Genomic DNA, 27713 nt, shown 5'->3' with positions numbered 1-27713 from the left:
TGCAATGCTCATGCTTTCCAGAAGAAAAAATAAAGGCGTAGCATGCCTACACATGAAGGTTGTTCGCGCGGTTTTCCCAACGGCGATTACTAAGGTAACACACAAACACGAACAGTAATTTTTCAGCTATTAGTACGTTTCTAGAACGTGACACACAGAAAAAGCACGGAGCATGGAGTACAAAGCATGGAGTACAATACTTAGCACCACTATTCAGAAAAAGGTAAATTCAGCCCTTGGCATGTTTGCGTATTAGAAACATATCAACATATGGGTGATTCGACAATATGCTTATAGCGAAATGCTGTACAACGTACAAATAAAAATGCCAACAAACGCGTATTTCATTCAAATATTGGCAGAAGTACTCGACACAGCATTTCGCCCCTCTTAACACCAAGCAGTCGCACAGAAAAAATCCGTATTGCTTGAAGAATTATAACATACCCTTCTGAATTGCATTGTTAATTTTAATGCAAATAGCATTCAAGGACTGACCAGATACTGCAGGCAAACCTCAATGGTGCCCACAGAGACCCTCAAACCAGGAAAATAGTATCATTCATATTGAAAAGACCAAAGGCGAATAAATCAGCGTTATTGCAATTCCCAATGCCACTTGTTATCTTATTCCTCAAGACCACGCAATTTATAGCTGAGCTTTTCAGAAGAGCTGCTTGAACCACGAATGGGAAAAATCCCAGGTTTAATTTTATTTTCAAAAATAATCCCCCAATCCCTGGCCTCATTTTCAATGCGCTAAGCATGAATAAAGAGCTTTTGTCAGTCTTCCTTAGCGAAATTTTCATGGCATGAGGCAGCAGCTGCTCAACATTAGCCAGTGAGAAATCTTTATTATTCTTTGCTACGAAACCTTTCCCCATGCTCCACACCTTCTAAATCAGATTGAGTTCGAAATGATAAAGAGCCAATCGCAAAACTTCCTGGCCATATTTATTGGCACGTGTGTCGATTGTGTACACAGTCTGCCCTGCATGCAGCCTTTTGCACAATTCAAGCAGCCCAGCTCGTAATATGCCTGCTGCAGTGTTGCAGAATGGGCTGCCATATTCCATTCCAGTTCCATTCCAGGGAATTATAACTTGCCACAATTTCATTCGATTCAATTCCTCGGAATGTAAAAACGTATCCCATTCGCACTTATCCCATTCGTCGGGCAGTTCAATTCCAGTCTTGTAATTCCTCAACTTAGGAAAGGCATCCTGGTAGTTGTATAGAGTTACCGATGAATGCACCATAAAGCTGATGTCATCAGACGCGTTAGAAGCTGCAAAAATATGGAAAGCACGTTACCAAGGTCGAGGGATAGGAGCTCGGTGACATCTCGTGGAGTACAACCACCCTGCTAATTCCCATAGGTGTATATGTTGCGCTTCTCAAACATGAGCTCCTCGAAAAAGGTGCTTGACAGCCAATCTCGCTTCGCCGTCATTATCAGGGATTCCGTAGAAAACACGCGTTACACGTTGGCTGACGTCGCACTCACAGTGAAAACTGACTTTGCGAGGCAAGAAAGCAAAGGAAAGCGGCTAGCATTCACTTTACAATAGTTCAGGTGTTTAGCCGTGTCTGCGCAAGTTCTCTCTGTAAAGTAAAGAGAACTTTCCTGTGCAATGGATCCAGGCATACTGTCTTGCTGGGCATTTTCATTTTGCCTGATGTTTTTAAACATCAGTCTGTATGGCCCTGCTTCATAGTCCGCATTCGCGATGGTGCTCGTGCTGTCCTGCCCTAAGAAACGAGGACCCTCTCCAACACAGAAGAACGCATATGCTCGACTGTTGCAGCTGAACCCCAAGAAGACTTAAAGCGTGGGTCTTGGAGAACACCCATAAAAAAACACAGTCAGTCCACGTGTTTGCGATCCCCTTCTGTAGGCCTAGGCTGTAGGCTGTAGGCCTTTAGCAGCCTCTTTGCAAAGAAGTGTGCCTGTGCTTAATATTTCCGCAAGGGAAACTTCGATATTTGGTAACGCGGGAAGCTAGAGCACGGCTATCTCATGCCTTTTCTGCAGCAACTTCGTGGCTTCCTCTACAGGGGAAATAAGCTCAGTGAAGCCTTGTCGCCCACCTATGTTCATATTTATGCAGTTAAGCTTTCTTGCTCGCCTGCAGAGTTTCACTCAAGGCTGGATAACTCTAAAAAGTGGTAACGAGCTTTCTTATCATTCGCAGCTGTGAGTTCCACCTCGTCGCGTTGTGAGATTCGAAATGCAGACTTGCCACATTCAACGCTTCAGTGTTGGCGGTGCTCTTGCGTATAGATGAAACGATGGCGCAGCATTTTTGTACGACTTCCTCGGCGTTTGGGTCCTAAAATAAAGTAAGGACGACAACTGTTAATACTATGAACGAATGACGTATCAATGCGCATAAGATGAAGCCAATATGTTATTTAATAGCGCATACATGCCTAATGGCGTCTTTTACGGCAAGCTGTAGACTGTGGGTGGCGCAGCCAAATCGAAATTGCTCCAACTGATGGCACTCGCTTAAAAGCTTCTAGGTTAAGCGTTCCGGGCAGTCGCCGAAATTGTCATCATCATCGCCCTCTTCAGTCTCCCACCGGAAAAATATAAATGACTTTATCATTAATGAAGCGTTATGTGTCAGCACGCGAAGGACCTGGAAAACGAAATAAAAACATTTAACGGAGGTGAAATTGCACTAAAATATGTTTTACCTTGTCAGCGATGTTCCACTGCAGCAACGCTGCGTTATACTCGGCGCCGGTCCGAGCAGCTGTGTGGCTGTCCGTCAGGCGAGTGAAACTGAGGAGCTACGTGTGAGCCCTGAAGTCGCTGTCCAAGAATGTTGCTTCGACAGCAAGGAAGCCATCCGTAGACCACGGTGACCACAAGTCTAGCGCGATACAAACGTACTCTGCTCCCGCCAAAGACTATGATGTTTTCGCCTGCAGCGCTGATACTTTCCCAGGCAGGAACTTCTCTCTGAGGATATCCCGCAATGGCAACGTGTAGCCCGGGACGGTGACCTCAACGTCATAGAATAGAAAGCAGTTACTTTGATGAAACGCGGCTTTTAATATTATTAAACTTACCGTTACGAATTGTTTGCATCCCTCCCTCTCGACAACACGAAATGGCTCCATGTCAGTGCAATCATGTTGATTATGGCAGTGTCAAAGCAGACTTTCGATGAAAAGGCATAGAGCTGCACCCAGAGGTGAAAGCCAACGTTGTGTTCGGCTGGCTTGCCAGCTCTTTCCCTTGTTGCGTCTACTCAAGCTCGTGCTTTCTTTTTAGGTGCCGAATCAAATTATATAAAACTCCGACTACCGCATGCACAGTTCCGGAGCAAAGTTTGCAGTGTGCAGCTTGTTTGTTTTCTTGGCAGGTAATTTCAAAAAATAGTTTCCAATATACCATGTTGGCGTGAGTGAGCCACTGGGCGCATGAGTCAGTGTGGCAGTCTTTGTGGAAGCGCTTTCTATTTGCAATAGAATGCTGGTAAGAAGCGTGGGGGTGATAGCACAGAAAATCAATGGGGGGGGTGCTTCTAAGCATTGTCTAGTATTCATAGTATGAGCTAGCTACTAAATGAACCGTTGGGCCACCGTAGTTCCACACGACGGATACCGACGGCATAGAGCCGCGTTTACGCGAAGAATCCAGACAAACTTCGGAGCAACTCAGTCTATAGGGATCGAATTGTAGTTGCTTATAAATGTACTGTGCTTATAATCAGCCAAGCCATTTTAAAGATACTGCTTTATTGTTAAATTCGAGGCTCTGACTAACATTCGAATGTGGGCTGGTTGCTTATTCGGCATATTTTGACAATAAACCGCGCGTAAACGAAAAAGTGCTCTATTTCCGGAAAAAGGAGTAATTCCATTCCCCTTCCATTTCAGACAAAGGTCAATTCCCATTCCATTCCGGGACATGAAAATGTGGAATGTTTTCGGAGTCGTTGGCAATTTCGGAGTGATAACTCCACAACACTAGGCCCTGCTGCCAACGGTATGCCCTTCTTTGTGAGCCATGTCTGGCTTTCATCTTCCGACTTGATGTTGTGGGTGGCTTTCCAAAGCCAACGTTGTGGTGGGGCGCCTTACTGATAACGCTGACGCTGTTTCTGGGTATGTTTGGCAGCAGTTTATCCTGAAACCACTTCCCGAATAACTGCCATCCATTTCGCTGTGGTAATAAGCTAAAGTGCCGTTTTTAGCTCCAAAGAAGTCGGTGGCACCATTCACTAATCCTGTGTGGCTGCTCACTGCATAAACCAGAATCAGGCGGCCTCCTTTTCCTGATGGCGCCGGCAGACCAGTGGTTAGGCCCCTGAGAAAGGAATCTTGCGGCGCCTTCACTGTGGTATCTTGCCATACATGTTGCCCGGTGTGGCCAACATTTACCCATGTTTCTTCGAGGTATATGATGGTTCTGGGCTGAAGAGACAGACAAAGATGTGTCTTCAAGCATTGTTACATTAAAGTATTCTTGCTGGAAAAATAGGAGGAGTTTTAGAATTTTGGAAGGCACCCAAGAAGTAATCGAAAATTCTTCTGTACGATTCGGCAATTCTACTTGAATAGTGACTATTCCAAAAGAACGAATATGTTTTTAATACTTTTCCAGCAATTGGCACCAACGTGCAAGCATCCAAACAAGGAAACGGAAACAGTGAGGGATTCATTTTCCATTACAACTAACCAGCATCCGAAAACCAAGATGCAATTTAATGCAAAATAAGTGCAGTTGTCAGTTGTGAAGTTGTAACTTGACGATTGACACAAGTTCTTTCACAAAAATTTTGGACAAAGAAAGGTGCCGTGTATCTTTACTACAACTTTACTACAGCTTCGTCTAGTAACGATTGAAAGTGTCTTAAAGAACTCCTACTACATTATTTATGAAATCACATAAATAATCATTTCTTGTACATGCTGACATGAATACCGAGAGGGTCCAGTGCAGTTTATGCATAAGCAACTCGACTTATTGATAGGCTGTGCCTCAATATGATGCAGTGACAAATTATGTGACACGTGCTTATCCATTCCATTTACGTTTTCAGCCATGTTTTTTCATTAACTACCTTGCTTTGGCAAAAGTTATGCCTTTTATTTAAACCTTCACATCAAAATATCAACTTGTAAGTTGCAGTCAGTGCTGTGCAGAAATTTATTTCAGTATAGTGAACTAATCCCATTTTGCTGTTGAAAATTTATGAATTTATTCGCTTCAAATAAACTTTTGAAACTCGCATACTGCACTGAAAAAAAAAAGGTCGTAACGTTCTATCACAGCCGAGACATCTGTCCGAGCCGGCCTATGTTTCGGGCACCGCCCAGACGGGGGCGTACGCGAAGGCGTGGAGGCCCAACGCAGCAGAGACAAAAACCTTTGAACAGGCAGGACGTGCCAGGAAGAATGATCGTTGATTCGCGTTGAACACGTTACTTATAGAGCTCGCAGTGGGAACGCCCCGACGCCACAGCGACGGGCCCGGCGCTCTAATGGGACAGAACGCGTAATATTCGAAAGCTATACTCGTATACGAATAGTTCGAAAACAACTCGTATGCGATGCGGTGCCAACGCTATTCAAGTAGTGTTCACAACATTTTTTTTTAATTTGGCCGGCACCGGGCTACAATGTTAGAGCGCTCGATGAGTGTTCGCTTTCGTTTCTCGAACCTGAAGCCCGTCTCTTTCAGTAACCTCAATAGGGTATTTTTGCTCATATCAGGCAACTCGACGTGGCCGTTGACTTCTTTCAGGACGCTGCCCAAAGCTGGGATCTCTCGCGCACCACATGTACGACGCAACTTCAATCGTATGGCGTTGAGCGTAAAGCTGTCATATTGCCCACTGCGGGAGCTCGATATTATTACCTTGCGAGGTCTTCTTTTTGTGTGACTTGATGCCACTGCAGAGACATTCTTTTTTATATCGCGCAACTGTGCGAGAGAACATCCCATACATCTCGCGTGCAAGAACGAACACTTCACGCAAAGATTTCTCATGACAGCGATCCCTTGTGCTTGAGTACGCATTGACGATTGGTATTTCCGGACCTCATTAACCGTATTTTGTTTCCTCCGTCACCTTTTTTTTCTCTCTCCCTCCTTGCCTTTTCTCAGTTCTCTCATATCATTTCTGCATGGTTGTTATTCGCCATCTGCACTGATGAAGCCAACTCTGGCGAGGCCTACCCCGTGCCACATGGCCTTAACTGCATGTTTCATCTGGATTACCTCCCTTTCGTTTGCCTCCCCTCCTTCCTGCTCTCCTCTTTTTCCTTGCACTCGCAAGCCATTCCTGTTACCACTATGCGGCCTTGTAACGCGCCTTAGCAAGTCGCGCACCCTCTGTGAGGTTGGACTTGGTGCCGTGCTTTATGCGTGCGCAGACCTGCTGCCCGCGATGCTCGTCTCGTGCTGGTTCAATTGATCCTGCTGCCTAGAAACTGACCACGGAACCAAAACGGAGCCAAGCGCGTGCACCATCTCTTTACTCTTCTGATGAAGCTGGCTGCTCCTCATCCTGATCGCACTGCAATAACCATGCGGAATCAAGATGAATGCGGATCACTGTCCTTCTGTAGCATTCCACTTACCTACGAGAGCTTGACACTAGATTCCTGAGCGCTGTTGTCGTGTCCCATTTTAATTACCTCCCAACTTTATCTTGAAACACATGCTCCAGCTCCGATCAGTTTTATTTACCTTATTGGGCTTATGTTACTAAATTTCGTTTGTGTCGTCGGTACTGACGATCCCTTTTCATTAAATTTTTTGATTGGCCTGCTATACATTCACGGTAGTCCGGACTTACTCTTACATTCCTTTTTGCTTTCTTTTTGCACCGAGGAAAAAAACTAAGCTATCCGCATGAACGTCTACATTCATCGTGAGATGGCTTCTTCTCGAGATTTTGAAAACGTCTTCCTTGGCGACCTACCACACTTCCGTATCGTGTACGCGTGTTTACATACTATGTTAAGCCATTTTGGCACACCGATCCCGCAAAAAGTGCAGGCAGATATAAGGGCCACTGGAGCCACTGTGTATTTGCAGCAGGGCATGAGTCCCTATGGCATGTGTCCCATGCGTATGTGGCCCCGAGTATATGCGCTTGGGGTTACCTGAGTATGCGCAACTGGGGCCACTAGGTTTGTTATGATTATGATGATGGTCAATATTATTGTGATGATGATTATGACGATGATGAGGATGATGGTACTCACGACGACGATGATGATGGTAACAGAGGACAAAAATTTGGAAGGCAACTCAACCTCTTGTTGACGTTGATCAAACGTTGTCACTCCATCGTGGCTCTCACGATAAATAATACGGTTCACACTGCACCACGTTCTCAGCCCCAACTAGTCCAGGAAGCACTGTTCTTCCTCGACTTCCAGACGTTCCATCGTCTTACAACCTGTCTTTAAAGATGTGCCGTGAGCTCCGTTGCTTGTTTTTTCCCCTCTACATGTCAAGCGGTGTGTGACGGCGTTGTTAACTTTGTTTATTTGAATGAGTTCAATTTAACCATTTTGAATGAGTTCAATTTAAATGGAGTTAGACTTCTCACATTTTATAACAGGTGCCATATTCAGGATTACTTATACGCGGACATTGCTTCCAGCTTCACCGTCTACTATTAGTAAATTTCAAAATGTGCCAATAATAAATAATCAGAGTATTGATTCATCATCATCATCATCATCATCATCATCATCATCAGCCTAGTTACGCCCACTGCAGGGCAAAGGCCTCTCCCATACTTCTCCAACTACCCCGGTCATGTACTAATTGTGGCCATGTTGTCCCTGCAAACGTCTTAATTTCATCCGCCCACCTAACTTTCTGCCGCCCCCTGCTACGCTTCCCTTCCCTTGGAATCCAGTCCGTAACCCTTAATGACCATCGGTTATCTTCCCTCCTCATTACATGTCCTGCCCATGCCCATTTCTTTTTCTTGATTTCAACTAAGATGTCGTTTACCCGCGTTTGTTGCCTCACCCAATCTGCTCTTTTCTTATCCCTTAACGTTACACCCATCATTCTTCTTTCCATAACTCGTTGCGTCGTCCTCAATTTCAGCAGAACCCTTTTCGTAAGCCTCCAGGTTTCTGCCCCATATGTGAGTACTGGTAACACACAGCTGTTATACACTTTCCTTTTGAGAGATAGTGGTAACCTGCTGTTCATGATTTGAGAATGCCTGCCAAACGCACTCCAGCCCATTCTTATTCTTCTGGTTATTTCAGTCTCATGATCCGGATCCGTGGTCACTACCTGCCCTAAGTAGATGTATTCCCTTACCACTTCCAGTGCTTCGCTACCTATCGTAAACTGCTGTTCTCTTCCGAGACTGTTAAACAATACTTTAGTTTTCTGCAAATTAATTTTCAGACCCACCCTTCTGCTTTGCCTCTCCAGGTCAGTGAGCATGCATTGCAATTGGTCTCCTGAGTTACTAAGCAAGGCAATATCATCAGCGAATCGCAAGTTGCTAAGGTATTCTCCATCAACTTTTATCCCCAATTCTTCCCACTCCAGGCCTCTGAATACCTCCTGTAAACATGCTGTGAATAGCATTGGAGATATCGTAACTCCCTGTCTGACGCCTTTCTTTATAGGGATTTTGTTACTTTCTTTGTGGAGGACTACGGTGGCTGTGGAGCCGCTATAGATATCTTCCAGTATTTTTACATATGGCTCATCTACACCCTGATTCCGTAATGCCTCCATGACTGCTGAGGTTTCGACTGAATCAAACGCTTTCTCGTAATCAATGAAAGTTATATAAGGGTTGGTTATATTCTGCACATTTCTCTATCACTTGATTGACAGTGTGAATATGGTCTATTGTTGAGTAGCCTTTACGGAATCCTGCCTGGTCCTTTGGTTGACAGAAGTCTAAGGTGTTCCTGATTCTATTTGCGATTACCTTAGTAAATACTTTGTAGGCAACGGACAGTAAGCTGATCGGTCTATAATTTTTCAAGTCTTTGGCGTCCCCTTTCTTATGGATTAGGATTATGTTAGCGTTCTTCCAAGATTCCGGTACGCTCGAGGTTATGAGGCATTGCGTATACAGGGTGGCCAGTTTCTCTAGAACAATCTGACCACCATCCTTCAACAAATCTGCTGTTACCTGATCCTCCCCAGCTGCCTTCCCCCTTTGCATAGCTCCTAAGGCTTTCTTTACTTCTTCTGGCGTTACCTGTGGGATTTCGAATTCCTCTAGGCTATTCTCTCTTCCACTATCGTCGTGGGTACCACTGGTACTGTATAAATCTCTGTAGAACTCATCAGCCACTTGAACTATCTCATCCATATTAGTAACGATATTTCCGGCTTTGTCTCTTAACGCACACGTCTGATTCTTGCCTATTCCTAGTTTCTTCTTCACTGTTTTTAGGCTTCCTCCGTTCCTGAGAGCCTGTTCAATTCTATCCATATTATAGTTTCTGATGTCCGCTGTCTTACGCTTGTTGATTAACTTAGAAAGTTCTGCCAGTTCTATTCTAGCTGTAGGGTTAGAGGCTTTCATACATTGGCGTTTCTTGATCAGATCTTTCGTCTCCTGCGATAGCTTACTGGTTTCCTGTATAACGGCGTTACCACCGACTTCTATTGCGCACTCCTTAATGATGCCCATGAGATTGTCGTTCATTGCTGCAACACTAAGGTCCTCTTCCTGAGTTAAAGCCGAGTACCTGTTCTGTTGCTTGATCCGGAATTCCTCTAGTTTCCCTCTTACCGCTAACTCATTGATTGGCTTCTTGTGTACCAATTTCTTCCGTTCCCTCCTCAAGTCTAGGCTAATTCGAGTTCTTACCATTCTATGGTCACTGCAGGCAACCTTGCCGAGCACGTCTACATCTTGTATGATGCCAGGGTTCGCGCAGAGTATGAAGTCGATTTCATTTCTAGTCTCACCATTCGGGCTCCTCCACGTCCACTTTCGACTAACCCGCTTGCGGAAAAAGGTGTTCATTATCCGCATATTATTCTGTTCTGCAAACTCTACTAATAATTCTCCTCTGCTATTCCTAGAGCCTATGCCATATTCCCCCACTGACTTGTCTCCAGCCTGCTTCTTGCCTACCCTGGCATTGAAGTCGCCCATCAGTATAGTGTATTTTGTTTTGACTTTACCCATCGCCGATTCCACGTCTTCATAAAAGCGTTCGACTTCCTGGTCATCATGACTGCATGTAGGGGCATAGACTTGTACCACCTTCAATTTGTACCTCTTATTAAGCTTCACAACAAGACCTGCCACCCTCTCGTTAATGCTATAGAATTCCTGTATGTTACCAGCTATTTCCTTATTAATCAGGAATCCGACTCCTAGTTCTCGTCTCTCTGCTAAGCCCCGGTAACACAGTACATGCCCGCTTTTTAGCACTGTATATGCTTCTTTTGTCCTCCTAACCTCACTGAGCCCTATTATATCCCATTTACTACCCTCTAATTCCTCCAATAACACTGCTAGACTCGCCTCGCTAGATAGCGTTCTAACGTTAAGTAATGTTTTATTAAAATTGGATTATGCATTAAGTTTCTCGTGAAAGTAATGGCCACCCCTTTCTACTGTACAATTTGTTGAACGGAGTTGCCCTGGCTGCCACGGGCAGCCTTTATTAAACGCACATATTTAAAAAAAAAGCAGCCGTTTCTCAAGCATCAGAGTGTCAGAGTTGTCAAGTATCAGTCAAGTACTCATCGCCAGGCACAGACGTGGGCAAGTCATTTGCCTAAAGTGACCGAAAAAGAACAAGAAGTGTTCGCAGTTGTAGTAATAGTAGTAGTAGTCGTAGTAGTAGTAGTAGTAGCAGTAGTAGTAGTAGTAGTAGTAGTAGTAGTAGTAGTAGTAGTAGTAGTAGTAGTAGTAGTAGTAGTACATCTCGTTATAAGTTGTGGGAAACACGGGAACATTCCGTCAACCACCAACTAAAGGGTTTTTACGGGCTCCCGTTTCTATTGGGCCACTGCCTTTCACTTGATTTTCTGCCTCTCCTTAAGCCCGACCCAGGTGGAGCGATTTTCTTTCGAAAAACTGGCGAACGGTGGCGCGGCATTCGCCCGACGGCCAACGGCCCTTCGCCACCGATAAAGGCGGGCTAGATTTCGCAAGCGGTCATCTGCTCGCCGGAAGCGGCGAATGAAGGCTGTCAGCGCGGACCAATCTGCGCTTGGTCGCGTCCGACTTCCTGCCACCGCATTTCACTCGGCTAGCCAGCCAAGAAGCCCAGAGCGAACATGGAGACAAAAACTGCGCGCATCGCGCGCAATGATCGACTGATCACAGCCGTCCAGACGCGACCAATATTGGGGGATTGTAGCCATCCTGTACAAGAACTCTTGGAAAAAGATCGTTGTGTGCCAGGAAGTTGACGCGGAGATTGGTAGTGACCCTGAAAGTAATCTAACGATAATCATTACTTCTTGTTGAGATGTGCTTTTTGTTTACATCAGCGCGGGCTCTTCCGACGTATTCTTTTATTGGTTATTCAAAACAAAAAGGTGGAAACAACCGACAAGCGCTCGTCCTTGTGTTTCTTCTATTCTTCGTCCCTGTTTGTTTGCGCACAATAAGTTTTAAGACGTTTTTATCATTTGTTTTCGTTTGCTTGATGCTGTGTGTCTCCCTGCGCCTTCCTTTTATTTGTTTTCGACTTGTTTCTCTCCATACTGGGGTGCCTATACCCTAAAGCTAGGGCCATATAACGTATAAAACTATGCCAATATGTTTTTATTCCAATCTCCAGACGTCAAATTTGCGTACCCGCCGACGCAAGCATTGGGCAGTTACCCGCAGCGTTGTCCGATCAAACCAATCAAATGCTCCCCTCGTTCGTGGGAGGTAACTTTTGTTTGCTTGAAAAACGAATGCCATTGACTGCACTGAACGGTTTGTGTTATCTGATTGGCTCACAATAGGCTAGGAGCATTCTCAAGTTTAGAGGGATTCGATGGAGCCGAGCCACTGCATTGAAGATCGATAACCGGATACAGAGGGTGGTGTCGGCGTCTGCGATTGGCCCGCTTTCTCTTACTTAGCTTGCGGTGGCTCGTCGACAATGGCGACGGCATACAACGGAAGCTTAATAATGACGCTAAAACGGATCCTCAGCAAGGAAGAGTTGACAGAACGAGGTCGTAAACGTGCCCAAAGTTCTGAAAAAGCTTGCACGGTCAATCAGAAAGTTTTATTACATGCAAATAAACCCATGCTCTACGGCAGGGGCGAGTAGCCAGTGCCTGAGCGATCGGCGGCAGCCATCTTTTATTCCATTGGGAACGGGGAAGCCTGCGGTTATTCAGAGAAATATTCACTTTTGTTCGGCATATTAATGCATATTTAACGCGTGCACGTCACGTGGACGTGGTGAGTTTTCGCGGTTTTCTGACGTCGCGTGACACGCAGGTGAAGTGGGTGTAACCCTAAAACTTTTGATCAATAGTTGAGGTCGAACGGTGAAAAGGCGTCGAATCAGAAATAATTCTTTTTCTTTTGTTCGGGGCAATCATGCATAATCAGTGTGTACACGTCATACCAGATGTAGAAGTATCGCGGTTTTTGTGACGTCGCGTGCCAGACAGGCGAAGGGTGGGGGTCCAAAAAAGTTTGTGACCAATCGCGGATGGCTGATTGCAGAAATGGAATATAAAATTTTGGAATAACTTTACGTTATAGCGCCCCTATTCCAAACTATTCTATTTCAATTCTGGAATCAGCCCTCCGCGATTGTTCAAAAACTTTTTTGAACCCCCCCCGCTTCGCCTATCTGTCACCCGACGTCACGAATACCGCTATAGCTCCCCAGATGATAGGACACTTACATACTGATTATGTATCAATTGACCGAACGCAAAAAAATTGGTTGTTTCTGATGCGACGCATTTTGCCATTAACCCTCGGATATTGGTCAATAGCCCTCGGGCTTCACCCACTTCACCTGCCTGTCACGTGACGTCGCGAGACCGGGAAAACACACCGCGTCGAAGTGACGTGTACGCCTTATAAAGATGCATTAACATGCCGAACACAACATACATTCTTTTTTCCGCGTAGCCGCAGGCTGCCCCGTTCCGAAAGGAATACAGGTGGCTACCGCCGATCGCCCCGCCCCGACTGGGTAGTCGCACCTGCCGGAGAGTATGGGTTTATTTGCGTACAATAAACCCTTTTGCGTGGCCGTGTAACGCTTTCAAGCACTTTCGGCACGTTTATGACCTCGTTCTGCCAACTCTTCTTTGCTGAGAATCCGTTTTAGCGGCATTCTTGACCTTCCGTTGCATGCCGCCGCAATTTTCCACCAACCCCCTGAAGCCAAATAAGGGAAAGCGGACCAATCGCAGGCGCCGGCACCACCCTCTTCAACCGGTTATCGCTTTTCACTGCACTGGCCTTGGCCCCATCGAATCCCTCTCCACTTGAGCGCGCTCTTTACCTCTTGTCAGCCAATTAGATAATGCAAGCCGCTCACTGTAGGCAATGTTATTCGTTTTTAAAGCAAACAAAAATGACCTACAGACGAGGAGAACATTTTATTGGTCTGTTCACACAACCCTGTGGGTCACCGCCCGATGCTTACGTCGGCGGTTACGCAAATTTGACGTCAGGAGATTTTAATTAGAATAGATTGGAATAGTTTAACGTCATAAGGCCCCTGGATGCACGCAAAGCCTTCGTTTTCTCTTCTTTGCTTCTTGGTTTCTCGAGAGCAGCGACTTCAGCATAAGCAGCCACCGCACGTTTCCCATGGAGATGTGCGCACCGCTTCACACCGCAGCTGGACGTCTTCTGCGACTATGTGCTCGTGGCCTTTTTGAGCAATTACTTCGAGTGCAAACTGGTAACGGAAGTTTGCACAACGCAGAAACACTTACCGCAGCACCCTCGCACAACACCGCGGTTACCGCGGGTGAACCCGATCACGATCACGATTGCCACTGCACGGCGTGGACAGCCCCAGCGATTTCTCCGCGTCCTCCAGTCCATGCTTTGATGAAAAAATGAGAGAAATTGTCAAATCGACATTAAACCTAACTAATAGGTCGTCTTATTTGCTGCCATTGCATAAATAATGGTTCAGTTAAAGATGGAAATCTATTTTTTTTTCACTGCACTTTACTGGGAATGGAATTAGGCCGTGTCTGGGAACACTGAAATCGTGGCGGCGGCGGCCGCCTGTTTTTCGTCACACGTGGGGGCCACGCTGGGGCGGGCCGCACGAAGTTCGCCGTGAACGTTCGCTCCGTGTGGGCCGGCCTTTACACCATTCATGATTGGGCAGCATTCATTCGGGCGAGTGAGAATAATGAACAAACTGACGCATCGACCATTTGCTGCACTTATGGCAAGTGACCATACAATAGGATGCTGACGATTACCGACCGAAAACGATCCTGCTCGGCCTTCGTGGTCTTGCGAGTACTCGTGCGTTTTTCATGACGAGACGGACAACCACTGCTTGGTTATAAGCGTAGCAAAATTTTATTGCCGTCTGCGCTGTTCATTGTCTTCACGTCACCACTTTCGACATGTTCTTCCTGCTTCTGCTTCTGGGCTCTATCACCTCCAATAAACCTCCTGAAAGCCAGCTTTTCCAGCGCTCCAGTAGGCGCCTCGCACGCTATGAACACCAGGTATGACAGCAGGAAGCACCAGACGAGCACGGAAAAGGATAGCGTCATCTGCAGAAGAAATCGTGGGAAGATGATCGACACATTGAGTACAATGAAAATGAGAAGTGTAGGTAACCTTACTCAGAACAGATGACCTACACAGTTCACTGGCATTTTCTGCACGCAAGCCGTATGAGGGTCACTATAAGTATTGACAACTCAATAGGTCGATCACCAGACTCCCTGCAAACTTCGCGCGGTTGCAACAGAAAGCTGAAAAGGAACGTTCTGTGTCTTCGTTTTAATGTCTGTCGTGCGCAAATAATATGTAATGACGTCATCTTGCTCAAAATAGAAAATTAGTGATCCTTACTGTACCACTCAGTGCAACGATTATCCGCTGACTGCTGAAAGTGGGGAAGGGGAACAAGAGAGAGGAAGAGAAAATGAAAGTTGGGCAAATTATCAACAGCTGCAATTTAAGGCTACACAGTTTAAAGGAAGCTGCTAATTTAAAGAAAATTTAGATAAATTTTCTCTACCTCAAAAGAAGTTTTCTGTAAATGTTCTACAACAGAAACCTTTTAAAACAAAAAAAAAACTAATTTTCTGTTCTTCTTGATGTCCAGCCTGTAAATCGATTCAGAACTAAAATATAACCGTTTTAAATTATTGTAACTGCATAAAAACTATAAAATAAAAATTTATTACTTTTTCTATCATTTCATACAAGCCATTCTTTGCATACATCACGCACGACGCGCTGTTTGCTGTATTGCATTGATGCCCCGAGCCCTAATCATGATGGCGGCTATTCGAGTCTGGACATGTCGGCACTGCTCCGTTTCTTTCGAAATTCATAGAGGTGTGTGGTCATCCTTTCAAGTACATTACAAACACTGCTCGACGTACTCTCTTACCAAATGTTTTCCGCGTGCTCATGACATAGAACAGCACCACAATGTAGCCCGCAAAGAAAATTCAGGCGGACAGCGACAAAATTTAACGTGTTCTGACATTTCAGCGTACGTTGCGCTTTCTAAGACAACGTGGGACTTGGCTCTTAAATTTAGCGTTTTTTTTTATAGCACACGTAAGCACTAGCCAGTGGTCTTGACAAGTGTATTGTCTATTCTAGCCTTTTCGGAATGGACGTGTATTTGCTGTGACTGCGAATAATAAGAAAATGAAGCATGCGTGAGTTCTCAACAAAGCTCACTCAGCGACGTCAGCTCGTACCTACGATCAAATGTTTAGTTTACTGAAGTGACTGGAAAGGCGACTTTTTTTCGGTTGCACAATATTTTTCGTTCTGACACATGGCATCCAGTATTGATTTTGTTGCTTCGTTAGCTGCGGTTTGACTCTTTCAGTGCGTTACTGGTGGGAAGTGATTTTGCCTGGCCACCGTCTCACTTTGAATATAGTTAGCGGGAACACTCGACTGCGTGGCTTGGTGTACTACCTGCGCATTTTAAGGGCACAACGCAGAATGTTCTAGTACCCGAGCCTTGAAGGTATGCTCTCGTCACGCTGGTGGCCGCAAAGAATTGTTCCTATGTCGTCTGCTAGCCTCACTTTCTCACTTTTACAAAGAATAACTAAATGTATGAATCGCGGACCGCAAAAATTATAAATAAATGTTCAAAATATGAATAAACTGAACTGGAGCAAAACATAGAGTAAAGAAAATGTAAAAAGGCAGCATGTGCCGTTGTTTCACGTAACTAATACTATACGGGTAACATAACGTGTCCACCGCTTTAAATTATCACGGCTATTTTCTACCTTGTACCATTCTTCTTGACATTGTTACAAAACCAGCTGACGTGTGATTTTTTTTCCACGTACGTACGCCGCACTCGAAGGGTCGTGTCCGTGTTGTATGTAGTAAATTCTGTAAATATCTGGTACTGAAGTAAATTCGATTTTTTTTTTGCGTTTCTGCTGTTCCACGTTGCTGTAGCCGAGACGTAGAGCAGACACCACACGGGAGCTCGGATTACAAGGGGCTCGCGATGAGTGCATATCTGTCGTTCATGCCCTGTGCTCCTACGCGGCACTTCCAGCGCTAATCGCACAGGCGGTACAGTAAACGCGCTGAGATCGCAGGCGTTCATAGAGAGAGAGAGAGAGAGAGAAGTCTAGTGGGGGTCTCTATGGGCTCCTCCATCCAAAGAGTGAAGACATTAGCATGTTTACGCACTCTGCGGAACGTCTATGCACCCAGCGTGACCGCGCATCGCACCGAGGCCGTGGCGCCGGGCAGCCCGTCATGCCAGTCTTCTTTTCGACTGCTCCATACATTTACCGCATCTAGCCTGCATTTCGCAGAACCGCACTTTCCCTCTCAGTATTGTATTTCAATTGCAGGAACGAGATAGCTTCGCGTATATGCAGAGAACATACCGTGCTGTCTGTATTCTTCATAATTGCGATATCGATTATATGGACACTCTAGGCGCATTCTTGGCGTCGCCGTGAGGTTCCGTATAAAGTCCAAGGGCGGCAACACAAGCAGCACGGCCTTGCACCGAGCGTTGTATGCATAATTGGTTGGAGACCTCGAGTCCGAAGAACGAGCCAAGGGAAGTGCAGGTACCCCCAGGGCTCAGTTATATCTCCGCTCCTTTTCAACTTAGGCATGCTGGGTCTCCCCAGCAAACTACGGGAAATCGAAGGAATACACCACGCCATATACACAGATGATATTACGATTTGGGCGGACCGCGGCAGTAACGGCCAAATTGAGAACACACTACAAACGGCCATTCACAAAGTCGAAGAGTACCTCCAAGGAACAGGCCTCAAATGCTCCCCGAGCAAGTCCGAACTACTTCTTTACCGGCCCACGCGCAGACGCATGCCACCAAAGAGCTACACGGGACCCCGGGAGTACGAGGAAATCGGCCTGTACACCCAAGACGGAAACGCAATCCCCAAAGTAAACAAGATCAAAATCCTCGGAATGATCATTGAGGCCAACGGAGCTAACGGCGAAACCGTGAGGAAGATCGAAGGCAAAGTAACCAGCGACACGAGACTCATAAAGAGAATAACCAATAGACCCGCGGGCATGAAGGAAGAAAACGTCATTCGACTGATCCACTCCTTCGTTGTCAGCCACATCGCTAAGTAGCCGCCTACCACAAGTGGTACGTCGCGGAAAAGAACAAGATCAACACGCTCATAAGCAAAACGTACAAGATAGCCCTGGGCCTCCAGGAGTCGACGAGGACCGAGCTCGTGGCTCAGCTGTGGATATACAACACCCTGGAAGAAATAGTCGAAGCACAACGCATCTCGCAGCTCGAATGCCTGTCGACCACCACGACGGGAAGGTACATTATGAACACGCTCGGCATAACGTACCAAAACCAGCACGGCCACAAAATGCAAATCCCCAACAAAATCAGACACCTCTACGGTGGCGAACATCCCAAGAAACGTGCATACCGATTACAACCGAGGTGAAAGAAAGGCAAGAGCGGAGGCTCTGCTCTGTTCATACGGCAGAGAGAGAAACGCGCGCTTTGTCGACGCAGCCGAATATCCAAACGGCCAAAAATACACCGCCGTAGACGTAGACACAAACTCCAAAATCAGAACCACATGAAGTGTATACACCAAACACTCGGAAATATCGGAGAAACTAGCGATCGCGCTGTCCCTCACAGAACAGGAATGCGAAGTCGTACTGAGCGACTCGCAAACGGCAGTAAAGAATAACGCCAAAGGTAGAATTTCCAAGGAAGCCCTGTCCATTCTGGCCAAAGCGGGCAGATCCAAAACCGCGAGCTCGAGGATCGTATGGTTCCCCGCGCTCGTCACCACGGAAGGCGACGCGCTCCCGAACCTAAACGAGACGGCGCACCGGACGGCGCGAAACATGACCCGCCGCGCCGAACAGGGCAACGCCTCTCGCACGATCGCGAGCACTCCTCGCCCAGAACTGGACAGGCTCACCAAATACGACATAACCAGTACATATCTAAACACCAGAAGGATATACCCACCGCCGAGTCCCAAATTGAACAGGAGGCAGGCCGTCACCTGGAGACAACTCCTGACGAACACCTTTCCTAATCCATTCCGTCTGAAACGTATCTTCCCAGATAAGCATCAAGACGACACGTGAAAATTGTGCCAGGAAGGACCAGCAACACTCAAACACATGCTGTGGGAGTGCAATGTAGTTATAGGAAGGATGGCAGTTGATCCGGAGACCCTGTCGTCGAGGTGTGCCGCCACTCTGCGCAGCTCAGACCTCGGAATCCAGACGTGGGCAGTCCGGCAAGCCCGTGAGGCGGCGTTGAGGCAGGGCCTTGACGTTCCCCCGTGGGAGACCTGAGCGCGCGTCGCGTTAAACCTTGCCGCACGTACAAGACAGTTGTATCCATCCATCCATAATCGGTGTCTTCACGATTGAGCCTTAAAGCAAAAAGTCTTCAACAACGTAATGCCGAGGTCACTTTTAGCTTTTTCGCAGCTATTTGGCCTTCATATACAGGGTGTCCCACATAACTTGAGCCAAGGATTTAAATATGAAAGGTGCGTTGGAAACGAATTGAACCGAACGCTTATTATTCGCAATAGCCAATAGTAACTCACACAATTTTGTTGCTTTCTGCATAGCTCGCTAATTATTTAGTTTAATTACCCAACATGTTAATTATTGGGTTAGGACCCCAAGTATGATATGCAGATTTGTAGGGCACCTTCAGAAACCACCGACCGAGTGGTTTCCTTTAGAACACGTCTCACGTTGTCCTTTCTTTGCGGGTTGGCCATGTGCCATTAGGCAATGTGCCTATTATACACAGACTGCGCATTTATTTATTTCGCTTGCCTTGCTTTGAAAGGCATGCAATTTTTCCCGTTCTTTCATTACGTATACGTGCGATTCATGGTAAGCAGAGGCTTATCTATGGCCTTGGAAATTGACTTTTAAGGTTTTATATCCCCTGGAGGAAAACCGATGCTGCTTGTTTTCCTAACCTAGTGCGCATAAGCAGTTCACTTAGTATTCCTGTTTTAATATTCCTTGACAAATCTGTCCAATGATCTATTGATGTAAAATAAAAAAATATCACTTTCTTCTGCAATGTCCTAAATTACAAATTATTTCTTACAACCACTGAGAGAAAAAGTGCTGACAATATTTAACAGCAGCGCAAGAAAGCTGAGTGAAGTAAAAACCGAGACACACACGAGCGCTACGTGTGACCTTTGTCGTTTTGCGCTACAGCTGAATATTTTCGTATTTGACCACACAGCCTAATTTTCATATTGAGACCAGCTGCTATTTACATGACATTTGTTAACCTATAATGATTATGTGAAGCGCGATAGAAAACTCAACATGACAGAAGTTAAGAGGAGAATGGAGGCTGGAAATGATAACTAGTGGTACGACAAGGAAAATCGGCTCCAGTCAACGTTTCTGCAAAGAAAATTTTCCTCCGTGAAGGTGGTAACTGCACTCACACCCACCGTGGTTGCTCAGTGGCTATGGTGTTGGGCTGCTGAGCACGAGGTCGCTAGATCGAATCCCGGCCACGGCGGCCGCATTTCGGTGGAGGCGAAATGCGAAAACACCCGTGTACTTAGATTTAGGAGCACGTTAAAGAACCCCAGGTGGTCGAAATTTCCGGAGTCCTCTACTATGGCGTGCCTCATAATCAGAAAGTGGTTTTGGCACGTAAAAACCCATAATTTAATTTTTTTAACTGCCCTCACGAAGAAAAATGGCCTTTCAGAGCGTTCGCGCTTGAGCGGCGATCTTGGTTCGCCCATTATTCATCCCAATGGAAATTGTCTTTAGACATCACACTTCTGCACAGTGCAATCGCAAAAGAATGGTAAGTAACAGAAAGTATAAACAGAAAACATCTTTTCTTGTGCCTAAAAATGGATTATTGTTTCACACATACAGTTTCTGCAATAAAAAAGAACAGGAAATAACAAAGTAACAGAAAAAATTAAACGGAAAACAATATTTCTGTAATAAAAAACAGATGATTGTCTTTAAACACAAAATTTTTGTTAATAACAGAAAGAGCAAAAATAAAAAACGGAGCTTTACAGAAATTTTATTTGGCAAGGCAGGTATGAGGAAATTTGTTTTTGTTTTTTGTTTCTTGAAGGAAATGTGTGTTGCAGTGTAAGAAAACGCAGCGCGCTAAATTTGTGTCTACGGTTCGATGCTGTTGACACGATTACAAAATTCAGAGGTTCGTTTTCTATTTTTATGTCACCATAAAATGCGGTAATATATATATATGTGTATATATATACACACATATAAATATTTATATATATATATATATATATATATATATATATATATATATATATATATATATATATATATATATTGCGCGATTTCATTTCTTGAGGAATAAAGAGTTGACTAATTTTGTTGATGATGAAATTCCTTGCATGGCAGCAGACCTTATAATTAAACCCTGTAGACTACTGTATTTTCAAAAGATCCTCGCTCGAAGCTTTTCTTGCCTTTTATGAGAAGGGTGATTATCATTGTTAGCGTCCCCTTTGAAAGAGGCGGTGACAAATGGTCAACTAGCCGCATTGAGTTAATCATGTTTTACTACATCTATCGCCACATATCCATGAAAAGCAGTGACCACTTGTTTCGATGGATGGAGCTGCTATGCACTTTAAGTGGATAGCAACGGGTGAGGCGAAAACATAGGATTCACTCATATAAATCATTCACCAATGCATCGGTAATATAAAAACTGGAAATGCAGATAACTAAATCAAAGCTGCAAGCGTGGGTAGACACTAATGGCGTACTGGGAGAACTCCAGATTATATTCAGAATGGGTAGCCGTCTAGATGATAACTTATTTATTCTTACTCAGTGTATTGAAATATCCAGAGAACAAAGGATACTTTTATATGTGCCTTTTCTGGACATTACCAGAGCATATGACAACGTTACCCGCAATAATTTGTGAGATATTCTGGAAGGAAAAGCCATAAGCAACGACTATATGCGGTATAAGTGGAAGATTGAACTACACGATACAATTTGAGTATGGATTGAAATGCTAGTTTGCTGTCATACAAATTCACTAGATGTGTATGAATCGCTGTTCTCATCTTTTCTTCACTTCTCCTCACCTTTTCTACCTTATTCGCATCCCCCAGTACATTGTAGCCAACCGGACAGTTAGTCTTGTTAACCTCTCTGCCCTTCGTATTTTGTTTTGCCATTAAGTTTTATTTTTTTCTTATTCGATTAGTTCAAAATAAAGATGGTTAATTCCTCACTCACTCCTAATGCTACACAGATACAAAATTCAAAAGAATGACAAAGGAAAAAAGCCATACTTGTGCGCGTTAGCAGAATCACGACCCAATTTCCAGGGAAGCTGTTTCTCTTGAAGAGTGATAATAAGCGTTCTTCATTGCCAGTAATTGCATGACATACTTGAAAACTTCGCTAGTACAGGACTTCTTCCTTTGAAACCTTGCCCGTATATAACGCTTTCTGGCTCTAGCTAAGGTACATTTATGATGGCCGTAGTTCGTCCACACGCAATTTACCTCACCTAAACATTGGCCCTATTTTTTTTTCCTCCCATCATTTCCCCCGCACTCCCATATTAGCTTAACCAACTTGAGGCGGGCTGCTTTCATGGACACGGGAGCGCGATGAGCGGTGCCATGCGAACAAATGACTCCTTTGCTTTACTCGACAGTCTTTCGCGCTTCTTGTCAATATTTATCGTTTTCTTCTTATTATATCTATCGATACTTTCATTTCGACTCAGGCGTCACATTTCTTGAAGACAGAGCTGCCGGCTGCACAATTGGTGTCTTTAAACTTCTCTCCATGAGTTAACCAGTGCACGCTGTATCACGCTGAAGCCCGTCAGCGATAGTCAAGCTGTGCATGGAACGCGATAATCAGGAGCTAAGTTCATCCTGCCTATTTAACTTGGGGGAGATTTCGGGTTACGAACAGCCCCGGAAGACACTAAGAATATCCGCCATTTCCTAGTTGTCTAGTGTGTCTGGTATTTACAAAAAAGCGAGCCTCTAACTTCATAACTCGCCACGCTTAAACTTGACCCATCACATAGAGAACACCCACAAAATATTCGCATCTGAGTACTAATGCTGACAGACCAAACACTTTTAAAGTGGGCTATATAGTCGAGCATACTGGAACATATTTAAGAACGCTTTCAAGTGTTGCTTATGTTTTGTGGAACGGTACATACATGATCAATCAGAATGACAGTATATTTGAAGGCCAACATTATAGTTCCACTGTTGCTGGTATAGAGCAGCATTGAGGTACAATCGCGAGCAAAAGTTCGGAGGCCATGGCATCAGCAACAAATTAAAGTACGTTCAAGCGCAGCTCCGCGGCTTGGAATCGGTTTAATAGATTGTTTTGTTCAGACGCACGCACGTAGGCATGCGCTCTTGATTTCTGCCGGAATGCCCAGGCTGCGAAGAAAAAAAATATTGGCACGTATGTTCCCCAGACTTTTGCTTGCCACTGTTCATTGAAGCACAATACTTAATGTGCAGTGTGAAACCCACCTGATTAAATGTCGACCAGTAGACTCGTTCTCTGGATGCCTGCATCAGGAGTTCGAGGAACGGCCAATGGATCAGATACACACCGTACGAAAGCTTGCTCAATGGAACGAATGCATTCCAGGACAAGAACTTGGCCAGAGATCCTAAGAAGAAGCAGGGTTGGTTGCAGTTTTAGCCATGCGTATAAAAGAAAAACAAAAAAACTATAAAGGTGCTTGCCGACCTCAAAACAGAGACGAGCTATACATGGTGCACTGCATATTCTACCCTCAACCTTATTCTGCCCATGCTACTTTGCTCTAACAAACAAAAAATGAAGACACGAGGGCATCCTCACCTCCTCGGCCTGTAGCACACGTCAGTACGATCCAGCCAAGAGAGAACGACCACAGTATCCTATCGAAGAATGCCAGAAGCAGCTCCATGGATTGTGACGTGGGATATTGGCTCAAGTACCAAGGAAACTTCACCAAAACACAGAATATGCCGCAAATCACAGATGCACACCAGCCTACGAGCTGAACAGTCTGAAATGTTTTAAAAAAGCAAACGTTTGTGCGGTACTTCAGCAGCATATATAAGGAAATACAGGAAGACAGGCAATACGACACCTGCAGGATACTATACGAGGCGAAGACATTTTTATGCAACGTGTCGTGTTTGTGGGGAGGCATCATAAGTTAGCTGAAGATTGTTCAGCCTATGCAGGTAAAACAGTCAACATGAATAGATGTGCAAAAACTAAAAACAAGTTTTTCGGTTATGATTATCTATTTGGGCAGAGAGTTTTCATTCTCCCGGCTGTCTGGCGTCAACATTCTTCCTGTTGCAATACTCAACTGTGATCCAGCACCCGGTACCATGCCAGACTATGGGTCCGGTGACAGTGGGCTCATAATCCGGTATCCGCTCCAGTATCCACAGCTCCATTATCGCGATGAATATTGGAGCGCGCGAATGGCGCAGCATACTGGCAGGCGCTGTATACTGGCGCGCAAAGCACCTTTGTAACGAGAAAAACACGATGCCTACCTGCCAAATAATATTCTTACAAGGGAAATCTGTGGACACTCCCAAGAAAATTTCGCCCCCGGCGCCGGAAAGAATCGAAGTGCGAAATGTGCAAGTGAGATAAGATTTCGTTCAGCGCGCCGTAGTTTGTGGGTGCGAGGGAAAGCGTGCAAGGAGTCAGCCAAGAAGGATGGTGGCTGGATGTGCGCCGTTCTCCTGCGCGCCCGATGTTGGTGGTCACGTGATCAAGTGCGCACTACAGAGGGGAGAGAAGTTCAGCGCACGGTAACGTGATGAAGCGCGTTCTAATTGAACGGGGCACATTGTAGCCCGCGTCCCCTTTCAGTCAGTTGTGGCTGCGCATGGTTGTCCGCACAGCTGAGCGCATGCGCAGCCCACGTGCCGTATCTTGGAGGTTATATGCGGTGGGGGGGGGGGGGGGGGGTAAAGAGTGCGATTTTTTTTTTCATTCAGAAATATTCCGGCATAACCTCTCCGGATGCATGTCGACGTTAATTACGATTAGTATTAAAGCGATACAGTTGCACACCGTGTTGCCATATCCTTCACTTCTGTGTAGCCGACTTCTTCAATTTTATGTGACCGACACCCTGTTCCCTTCTCTCCAGCTGAATGCTACTCGTTCAATGCGTGCTATGGTGCCATTCTGTTCACTTCTTTCTGCACAGTCGGCTGCTTCTGATGCTGACTTTTCCACTTCTGTGTAGCTGATATTTATAAATGCTGTGATCCATTTCCTCGCTCTTGTTCTGCTCGCGCATAAATATACCTACGCAGTGGCACATACGCATTCTGGAGGATCGGCCAACAATGTTGACATTCAGTTGCTAGTCCAGAGTGTGCCTTCGTCCCTTTCTGTCTGTGACAGTACGTTCTGCTGGAAACGAATTGTTGACATACGTACTATGTTGACATACGTAGTTCCACATACCAACATGCCCCGTTACACATACCCAACTGCTTGGCGTGTCTATTCAGGCACGTGTCAAGTGGTACATGCCCAGCTGTACATACCGAGTGGGCCAAGTTGTTCATTCCTGCACATACTCAGAGACACTTGTCTCGTTGTATGTGCCCAATAGTTCAAGTTCTATTTTTTTGTTCACAAGTTTTTTTTATTCTCAAGTACACGCTCACTCTGGAGGATTGGTCAACGATGTTGGCATACCTAGCGTGAGATGACCACTGGAATGTACCTAACATGCAGGCATGTTAACAGCATGTTAACAGGCCTATGTCTCGAATGCCTATCCAGGTACATGCGCAATGGCGCATCGCTCAGCTACACATATCCAGTGGGCTAAGCTGTCTTTTCAGGCACCTAATCAGTGACACATGTCCAGTTACACGTGCCCAACGGCCAAAGTTGCCTATTATCAGGCTCTCTTCTTTAGCACGTAGCTAGTGACCCAAGCTAGCGTGAAAGACGTTAAGTAAAGGCATACCCCATAGTGTAAGTAGTCCCCAAGAAATTGTGGAAAAACGAGGTGCAGCGTTTTAGTGCAATAAAAAAGGGGGAAAATACTAACACTACATGAATTCCAACTTAACACCTACACACTACAAGCGTGTACTAGGCCATGCCGGAATAGTTTTTTTATTAGACTACTAGACATACTAGACTATTAGACATATTACACTATTAGACATACTCTAAATGCATCCCAAGTCAATAATCTAGGGAATCTTAAACACAAATTAAAGACTTGAATCTAGCCAAGCGCATCACTAGAACGCTCTTATGTCCCGCGTATTTCAATTATTCGTTCCCGGACGATGCTCATCGATACTCATGGCTGGTACGAAATTTCCGTCTATCACTCTCGCTCTCCAGAGACTATGCAAGCCGACAAGAAAAATGAGATCTTACGGTAAGGTTATGTCATTCTTCACGTCAGTGTTCCTGACAGTGATTGCAATAATATTCATGTTCTTATTCGATATCCGCTCTATACCATCCCCAAAAATAATGCACCACATCAACCAATCAAGCAATGGTGAATTGTTTCTGGCTTTTCACACAATTGGCAATTTGTTCCGCAGGGATAAAAAAGAAGTGAGTCGTCTTCCACGTGTTCGCAGGAAGCCTCGAGGTATGTACATTAAAGAGGAAAGAGTTTGCTCCCGGATAGAGACACATTTTCTTCACGCTGTGCCAGAGGGTGCGGGATGCGGTTGATTTACCATGTCGACAGACAGATTTTCAACTGGTGTTGACCTGCCGCTGACGCTGACCTGCCGTTGACCTGACGGCTGATAAACAAGTACAGAATTTTTACGTTCAATAGTATCTCCTTAGAGAAATACAGCGTGCATTGACGGTCACTTCTTTTTAACTCAATGTTCACCATGCGGTATAAAACTCTTGATGCGTGCAGGTTGGTTACGTTGAAGTTGGTTATGGTTGCTTGTGTCAGATGAAATTTGTATATTTACAGAGCCGCTGTACTGCAATCGGCGCTTCCGCGAGAGAACAGTGCAATAAACGGTGACTTATTGTACTGTTTACTTTCATTATCGCCGATGTGAGTGAAGCCGTCCTGCCAGTATACTAACATGCAGCTTTTCGAAAGGACCCACAAGCGTGTGCTTTCTTGGCAAAAGCCAAGTACGCATAGTGCAGCAGAGGAATTTAACATCATGTTAAGTCAAAAATTTTTTTACCAAAGGAAACGACGGTGTAGTCGCATCTCAGTGTCGGCATCATAATGCATCAAGTGCGTGGGAAGCAACATGATTACACGCGTTCACGTGGCATTGCTGGCGCCTGCATATCGTGCTCTCACGGCAATCATGTTCGGTCTTCTTCCCGCAGATACAGCTCTTCACAGTTTTAGATGTCAGTCAGAAAATTGTCACCCATCATGTCGACGTCATCGTTCTGCAGTCACCCACGTCCGGGCAACCCCATGTCTGTTTGGCGTCGTAGTGTCAGTTTGTTGTAGCAATCACTTACGCTTCAAAGATATTGCGCAGAATTGCAGGACCTATGCGCAAAGTTGCACGCGTTGAAGGGACATGGGTGAGACAGCACCCGCAGTAAATTAGCTATAAGTCAGAAGGGATCACTAACTATGGTGATTCTTGCCATTAAACTGCTCGCCTTTAGTTCGGGCGCTACTAGGATGCCGCCTGTTAAAGTACATGTAAAACGCAAAAGTGCTTTTAAGATATAGTCACGGTGCCGATTTTACTTTTAACTTTTTTTGCATTTGAGAGTAAAATGTAAATTCTGTAGCGACTGTTGAAGGAGCATTTTGATTTTTGGCCGGAATGTTTTAAAAGGAATCTTCAAACGTTGGGAAGTCTTAAAAAAGATAAACAAGACGTTTACAAATTTGTACCTCTGCACCACGAACCGACATCGCAGTTCTCAAAACTGCCTCCGTTACAGCATCCGGAGCGGACAAGTTTGATATATAATTTTATATCTAACATGAATTTGTTAAATTATTTAGA

General features: G+C 45.2%; 1 protein-coding gene across 1 annotated transcript in view; it reads right to left on the bottom strand.

Moving 5' to 3' along the window:
• Window positions 1-14485: 14485 nt before the first annotated feature.
• Window positions 14486-27713, bottom strand: part of LOC142576126 (nose resistant to fluoxetine protein 6-like) — a 63560-nt gene continuing 50332 nt past the window's right edge. Inside the window, exons 13-15 of the mRNA XM_075686086.1 lie at window positions 23560-23749; window positions 23223-23365; window positions 14486-14708 (exon numbers count right to left, since the gene is read on the bottom strand). Of these exons, the coding sequence (XP_075542201.1) occupies window positions 14490-14708; window positions 23223-23365; window positions 23560-23749 (552 nt within the window). The 3' untranslated portion in view covers window positions 14486-14489. The remainder of the gene's footprint in view (window positions 14709-23222; window positions 23366-23559; window positions 23750-27713) is intronic.

Source organism: Dermacentor variabilis, chromosome 3, assembly GCF_050947875.1.
Source record: "Dermacentor variabilis isolate Ectoservices chromosome 3, ASM5094787v1, whole genome shotgun sequence".
Classification (NCBI taxonomy): domain Eukaryota; kingdom Metazoa; phylum Arthropoda; class Arachnida; order Ixodida; family Ixodidae; genus Dermacentor; species Dermacentor variabilis.
The sequence above is the reverse complement of the archived record's forward strand: the minus strand, read 5'-3'. Positions and strand labels throughout refer to the sequence as shown.